This window comes from Nansenia antarctica (assembly GCF_963989245.1).
Source record: "Nansenia antarctica genome assembly, chromosome: 2".
Lineage (NCBI taxonomy): Eukaryota > Metazoa > Chordata > Actinopteri > Argentiniformes > Microstomatidae > Nansenia > Nansenia antarctica.
Genome location: NC_137675.1, coordinates 70,963,346 through 70,971,689, shown reverse-complemented (window position 1 = coordinate 70,971,689; position 8,344 = coordinate 70,963,346). Strand labels below are relative to the sequence as shown.

At 41.6% G+C, this 8,344-nt stretch overlaps 1 protein-coding gene across 1 annotated transcript in view; it reads right to left on the bottom strand.

The window, feature by feature from the left end:
• Nucleotides 1–4,382: 4,382 nt before the first annotated feature.
• LOC308150538 (lymphoid-specific helicase-like) overlaps nucleotides 4,383–8,344 on the bottom strand; it is a gene marked incomplete at both ends in the record, with an annotated part of 29,127 nt that continues 25,165 nt past the window's right edge. Inside the window, one exon of the mRNA XM_080523356.1 lies at nucleotides 4,383–4,584. Within this exon, the coding sequence (XP_080379482.1) occupies nucleotides 4,383–4,584 (202 nt within the window). The remainder of the gene's footprint in view (nucleotides 4,585–8,344) is intronic.

Here is an 8,344-nt window from a genome sequence, read left to right as displayed (position 1 = left end):
AGTTCTCCTCTAGATTTTCTTCCAAAGCCTTAGCCTCTAGCAGAGAGTTATGGTTCTGGAACACAAGCAGTCCAGAGGAAATGTCTGTTTATGCCACCCATTCTACTGTATGATTGGCCGGAACCTACAGCATGTTCAGGACTCATTGTTGCAACTTCCCAGTACAGGCGGCTTATAAAAACTATAACTGCTTGTGTTGAGATCCTGACACTATTTGATGAAGTTCTGTACTCTACTCAGTTATGGTAGAGGAGATGGTACACCGTGATATCTTCCCCACTACATTGTGGGTGGAAAGCATGCAAATAGAGCTTTTCCACTCACATGTCACATTTCATTGATGACCTTAATAAAGTAACATTATTCTTATTTTTACAAATGACAAGGTGTGAAAGAGATGGCTCTGTTTCTCTCCATAATCAACACAGTAACAGACCAATAAAGGATGACAAGAAATTGAATCAGAAATAAACAACAGTAATACAAACTGATTGATTTATTGATCAGCTGTTGTGATATCCATACCATGTTGATTGAGATTCAGGGATGCTACTGATACCCTTAGGACGATTTAACATGACCGTGGGATTTCAAATATCTCAATCTGGGGACTTGTGTGGTGTTTTCCATGTTCTGCAATGCACATTATCACTTCATGCATTTACGTTGTGGGGAGCTCTAAGGTTTGCTGAGTGTCCAGATCTTGAGTATACGTACAACCATGTCAATTTGCACCAAAGTGACCACAGACAGCAGTGCGGTAAGGTCAGGGGAGGCTGGTGGAGGACAAAATTGGAGGACAGTCTCATTTTAATGCATGGAATGGAATGAGGAAGGGTATCCAACACACATATCAGATACCATTCTTCATTCTATTCCATGCATTACAATGAGCCTGTCCACCTTGTGGAAGTTAGGTGAAGAGATGTTCCTCTCGATCCACAGGATCTGTCCCGGGTTCCTTTAAGACAGCCAGAGTCAAGCCACTTCTCCCAAAAAGAACTCTTGACCCGTCTTCTGTCCACAACTACAGACCGGTATCCCTCCTCTCCTTCCTATCTAAAACTCTTGAACATGCTGTATCTAACCAACTATCTCACAATCTCCTTCAGAATACCCTCCTTGACCCTCACCAATCCGGCTTTAAAGCTGGGCATTCTACCGAAACTGCCCTCCTTGGTGTCACTGAGGCCATTCACTCTGCTCAAACTTCCCCCCTCTCCTCTGTTCTCATTCTCCTTGACCTGTCTGCTGCCTTCGACACAGTAAAACCATCTGACACTCCTCTCCTCCCTCTCAGAACTGGGCATCTCTGGCTCTGCATTCTCCTGGTTTGCATACTACCTTACCAGGTGATGTGGGGAGGATCGATGTCCTCTCCATGAGCCCTCACCACCGGTGTCCCCCAGGGCTCTGTCCTTTGACTTTATTGTTCTCCCTCTATACCAAATCTCTTGGCTCAGTAATCTCCTCACATGGTTTCTCCTACCACTGCTATGCAGATGACACTCATCTTTCCCCCCCTTCCGACTCACATGTGACAACACGTGTCTCTGCGTGTCTTGTAGCCATTTCTGCGTGGACGTCAGTCCACCACCTCAAGCTCAACCTGAACAAGACTGAGCTACTCTTCATCTCTCTGAAAGCCTGCCCTCGCCAAGACTCCGCTCCTCTACCCCTGCTGGACCACTGGCACCACCGCCTTATTTTGTCAGATCTTATATCCTACTTTTTAATATGTTACTGTTGTTTTGTCTTGATCGAGTACTCATTTTTATTTGATTAAAGTTCTTTATTGTTGTAAGTCGCTTTGGACAAAGGCGTCTGCTAAATGCCCTAAATGTAAATGTCATGGCATTCATTCACCTCAGTTGTCATGACGAGGGAACATTAGAAATCCCCCCTTTTCCTTTTTTAATTTTTATTTTCTCTAGCTTGCATTTATCTTTTAGATATAGGAACTCTTATATCTACGTGGTTGTTGATGGTGGTAATGCCCCCCCCCCTTCCCTCATTGCACACACATTTTTGTTTTATTTTTGTTTTTGTCTCTTTGTTGTGGGTTATTGTCTTGTTAGTTTGCTGTTGTGTTTTGTCTTTTAATTACTTTATTTTTCTTACTTTCTACTTTATGGAGTTATTTGTTTTCCCTTAATGTCTGTCCTTGTTGTGACGTCTAGATGTTTGTTGTTTGAAAATTTCCCAAAATAAATAATAAAAAAAAGAAATAAAAAAAGAAATCCCCCCTGTTGGATTTGTTACACAAGCACAGACTAATGGCACAGACAGGCTTGTCAAATGGGACTGTGGATGGCAAGATGAAAGTGATGAAAGTGAATACGAATAAGGTCGACCTAACTTCATGTAATGAGGGAGAGAGGGATGGTGTGATACAATAACACTTTTTTTTATTTTTTTCATTCAATGCTGAAATACAGGGCTAAATTGTTTAGACAGACACACCTCAGTAGGAAGGGCGAGAAAGCAATGTATAGCGAGGAACCTGAGGATGTATGAAGGACAAAATATATTGAAATGTGTAATCTACCATGTATTAGTATTGTGAAGAGGAGTGATAGCACTGTATTCTGAATCAAGATGAATTCCCCCAGGTTTCAATTCATAACATCAACGACTGTCTACTGATCAGTCTCCATCAGAATGGCCAGGATAGTATTGATCTTACCATAACGCGTCTGGCCTTGGTTTCCAGGGGAAACTCCTCGAACCACATCACTATCTGTTCAAAACAGGCTAGTTTGAAGTGTGCCGGGGCTTTGGCAATGGGCTGTGGATTGTTCTGAAGCCCAAGCGGACAAGGAAGGTATAAAGGAAGCTTTAAGCACACATGTAGGCTACAGTCATATTCACCTGCTCCTCTGGAGTTCACTGTGGTTGGAGGAGGAGGAATGCTAGAGTACCCTATACCACCTGGCTGAACCACTATCATGGGCACCATCTTGGGGGTCTCCGTTTTAGGAATAGATGTTGTTGGTGAAGCCATAGGAGGAGGTGGTGGAATTGTCTCTCTCTGAAAAATATCAACAATATGTTAAACCAATTTGGAAATATGACAGGATCAGCCTTGAAAAAAAGTAATACCTCGCCCTGGGGCTTGCTGGTGTCCACCCATCTGTCTATGTTCTTATCAAAGACGCACTAAGGAAGGACATTAAAGGGATGAGAATCAAACAACAAAGAAGAAAACCAGCAACCCCTGGCTTGCTGCTTTCAGCCTCTCTGGGTCCAGCTTGGCTGGCTAAGGGCTGCCTGCTGAGCTAGGAACACGAAATCAACATACAGTACCTGGTCCTTACATCTGAAAAGAAGGAAAACCTCTGCTCAGTACAGCATGACATAAAGCTCAGTTTCAGTATAGGACAGATAGTCTATTGCTATTGCCCTCTTTACCCCTCAGACGCACACTACTTTTGTTAGGAACTGTCCCTTCTCTTCACAGACACTCAGACACACTCTCAGCACACACTCAGACACACTCTCAGCACACACTCAGACACACTCAGACACATTCTCAGCAGCCAAAATAGGACACACTTTGATTAATAACATGACACTGTCACTGATACTTGGGCCCACCTTCTTTCCTATATTTTATGATTTATGATTTATTTGCATGAATTAATGTAAATGGTTGGATTTTCAAACTTAAAAAAAATTGTTCTTATATTTTATATGCACTATGCAGTATATTGCCATTAAATTAATCTTACTCTGGGAAGTCTGTGACGTCTTTAAAAATAGTCTTACATAATTTATGCAAAGTATGCTAATGAGGAAAGGTTGCATGATTTAGTTATTGGCAAGAGATGAATTTCTGGACAACACAAACATGGACTTAGACTCTTAGGGCCGGTTTCAGAGACAAGGCTTAAGCCTAGTCCTGGACTAAATCACACTTTCAATGTAAAATCTCCATTGAAGATGCTTTTTAGTCCAGGATTAGGCTTAAGCCATGTCTGTGAAACCGGCCCTTAGACTCTTAGAGGAAAAATTATTGCCTTTTCCAGTTTTTAGCGATTAATTAGCATAATATGTTAATTACTCAAATTGCCCAACATGCAACTCTTAGCAACCAAGTTGAATTTCATCCACTAGGCCTATAGATGACATTTCAATCATAAAAGTTCATAAGAATCACCATTTCTGGATCCAAAAGATTTCCAGTTGACTATCTGGGTAACTTTGTCAAAGAGGACTTTTTGGTCCTCCATGGGAGCTGCAGCTGCGGCTGCAGGGGGGACGCATCCATATCAATGGCTTCCGCATGGTCCCTCTGCGCGCACAGGCCCCCCTGCGGAGCACTTCCCTCAATGAGGACAGCCTTGTTGTGGTCCTCCTGGGGAGCTTTTTCAGGGAGGACATCATACTGGGGGAGCACACTCACAGTTCCGTCCTCCTGGGAGGGCACACACTTCGTCCCTCTGGGGAGCTGTCTCAAAGAGGACCTCCTGGGGAGCTGTAGCAATGGCGTTCTGCCTGCAAAGCAGGGCATGGAAACACCACTGGGCATGTTGCATTAGGGACTCCAGTGACATGGCCTGGGCCATAGCTCTCATCTCATCACTAGAACAGAGAAAACACACATTGTTTAACAGACAGGAGAAGCACATGTTTTAGTTTAGTTTTATTGACAATTTTAAACAAGCAAGCAAGCACACATGAATATAAAAACATATACTGTATGTTCTTAAAACTTAAACTTAAACTCAATTACAATCGCACGATATCTCTAGGTAGATGTTGTTAATTAATGTTGTGAAATGCCCCTACCTTGTCAGAGGGCCAATGGGGGATGATGAGGCAGCTCCCTGCCCCTGGAAACCTTGCTGTGGTGCAGGGCTCACTATGGAGGAAAGTAACCACAATTACCGAAATACCACATTATGACCAAAAGGAGGCAGTGGAAGCTTGCAGAAAAGGTAAACCAGTTTCCAGTTTTCCAGTTTCAGACCTCTCACTGCTCTTTTAATGCTATTATTAACTGACATTTTGGGGGCTAGACCCTAACTTACCTTAGGCCCAATGAGTGATAGCATCTAGTCATGTACGCAGGGTCTTGTACTGGCTTTAGCTACTACACTGTACTAAACACAAAAATGTTTGCTTTATGGTGTTTGGTTACTTTAAAACGTCACAATGCATGTTTGGCCACTGGATTCCGTCACAAATTAGGGTTATTTTGGGTTAATGTTATGATTATGACGTGAAATGATGTGCGTTTACTATGCACATATCGAAGTTATGATATGAACTATTGTACAGGTTATATCAATCTTTGTAGTGTCAATGGCCTGCAGTAAATGATGTTTATTGCTCAAATAAAGAACTTACCAACCACCACCTCTCGTGTTCCTTTCTCTTAACTGATGCACTGGCAACCCACAACCTCATCCAGTCCAGACTATTTCACTAGGAGCAATAGGATCAAGCTGAGCTTTGTGTAACAAACCTGTATGAGGCCCGATAGCAGCTCCACCAACAGAGTTAACTACTTTGGCATTGCTGTTAGTATGGCCGGTTGATAAGCGTTGTTAGGATTCAAGACCCGTTTGGGGCAAGTTACTCTCCCCTCCCATTTCGCTACATTGGTGGCAGTGGTGGGGTGGCGACTGTGAAGGTCATTGGAGAGGCGTGTCCACTTGAGGGACTTGGTATGGTGAAGTGTGAGGCCCTTCTCTCCCAAAAAGGGGGGTTAGTGTTTGTTTGTTTATTAGGATCCCCATTAGCTAATGCCATGACATTTGTCTGACACAAAAATCATATTTTAACAATTGTCAACATTATATACATAGACATTTTTAAACATGTTATACATACATACATCACAATAACAAAAGTTTAAATAAATAAATAAAAACCAAAGAAAATAAATGAAATACAACAGATCAGCAAACGAGATAAATCATCTGTAGATGTGAGATACTCAGAGGACTAGTGTTCCTGCATTTTGTATTCTCTAGTGTTCTTTGCATCTTCCTTTGTTAAATACCAAGTAGTGGCCTATTTTCCTTTGAACTGCATTCCCTCGTCTGGTCTCCTCTCTGTGCCTGGGTTTTACACCATACAACCTCACAATTTATTACAATCTATTATCTCATGTTACATAATGTCACGATGTCATGAATATCAGGTGTATAAATACCCGTTGTATAAACCCTATGTTCTGCAGAGTCATGGAATTGGGTGACACTTTTTTATTTCTTACTTGTCTGTGGAATAAACAATTGGCACCACCTACTGTTTGCTAACAATGGTTCACTGAAGGACAGATGAGACTGGCTTACCAAACACTAACCCAGCACTCATAAAAAGTATTTGTTGTAAAAACAACAAAAATGGTTTTGTAAAGTGCATTAGACAGTCACTGTCTGGATGTCATTTGTCGAACTTCACTGGGCCTACTGCTGTGGGGCAGCTACACTCAGGGGTGAAAGTGGTTTGAGTTTCTTACAGGAACTATAGGCTACTACCCCAACCTTCATCGTTTCATATTGTTCTCCTCCTGCCCCCAGCTTCATGCATCCCTGAACACACACATCGTGGTGTTGGTGTCGAAATTAGAAACACTTTAGGGCTGCCATGTTTCACCAAAAGTTTGGAGTGAGAGTTTTTGGTGGTGGAGCGACCCAAAACTGTGCACGTTTTGGTAGCGGCGGCCCCTCTCTCCCACACAATTATTTGTGCTAGTTTCCTGCAATTTTAAACCAGCACAAGAAATGAAAATAATTGGAACATTTGATAAAACAAGAGAAATTCAGATAATATATCTTAAGTCTTAATAAACGAATACAGTAGCCTACAGAGTCTAAAACAAAATTGGGCCTCATCAAGTGAACTCAACCCCTTGGTCAGCAGCAGAAAGACCCTTGGTCATCATCTTATATACAGTGCATAGATGGCTATCATGTTATACAGTACATACCAGGGTTTTTCCTGGGTCAGAATCAAGCCTTGGAGGTTGATGTTGTGCGCGCGCAGTGCGCCCACATTTTCTTTGAGGGACCCCCAATTGTTGTATTTGTATTGTAAATTGTAATTATTATTATTAATAATAATAATAATAATATGATGCGACTTGAAAGTACCAGTACCAGATACGTATGCACATATTTTGCTACCAGGGTTGCCAGATGGAATTGACAATTTCCAGCCCAACCAGTCTAAAAGCTTCCGAATCCACCCGTCCAGTGTGACCAAAAGTAGCCCAATCTGGCAACACGGCTTGCTTATGGAAGCATATAGTGGACTAAATTCAAATGTTAATGCAATTTGAGATTGCATTTGCATGTTCCACTTTTGCATGCATTCTTTCAGACAATATTCAAATTCAAATGCAATTCTAATGAGCGGATGTGTTTCCTAGAACATATAAATGCAATTGCTAATCACATTATTGCATTACAATTTGAATATTGACTCAAATAACACAGGCAAAAGTGGCAAATGAATATGCTATTTTGGGATTGCATAGTCATTTTCACATTAGAATGAAAATTTGAATTTTGTCAGCTACAAAGCGGATGTGTTTACTAGAACATGTAAATGCAATTGCGTATCACATTATTGCATTACAATTTGAATATTGACTCAAATAACGCAGGCAAAAGTGGCAAATGAATATGCTATTTTGGGATTGCATAGTAATTTTCACATTAGAATGAACTTTTGAATTTTGTCAGCTACAAAGCAGCGCATGACTTTGAAAATTAAATGTCAAATGGCTTTGCATTATCATTTTAATATTGACAGCGAATGTGCACATCAGGTACATGAAAATGGAAATGCAAATCATTAGAAATGCATTTGAATTTGAATATTGTCTGAAAGAATGCATGCAAAAGTGGAACATACAAATGCAATCTCAAATTGCATTAACATTTGAATAAAGTCCACTATATGCTTCCATACGGCGCGACTGTAATCCCGGTCGGACTGTCTCAGTGCCCAGTGCTGCCCACCCAACCACGTCGCGTCGCGTCGGGTCTACTGTAAAGCGGGTTAACATGTCCTTTTCAAAGGTATTAAAATAGACGCAACGAAACATAACGTCAGCCATGTGTTTCCTTGTTGGAAATTATGGATCGTGAATCGTGATTGCTTCTGCACTCTGCAGCAATCGGATTTTGATTGACAGGCAGCTGCATCTCTTCCCCCAACGGCGTTCCGGCACAGAAAGTCTTGCCGGAACGCAGCACCGGACCGTTCCGGCCCACTTTCACCTATGGTCCATACGTTATGACATTTTTATCATGGCTGTGGAGGTAAGAAAACGTCACGTGGCCTCATGTATTGTTGCTTAAATAATAGTATAGTCCTGACAAAA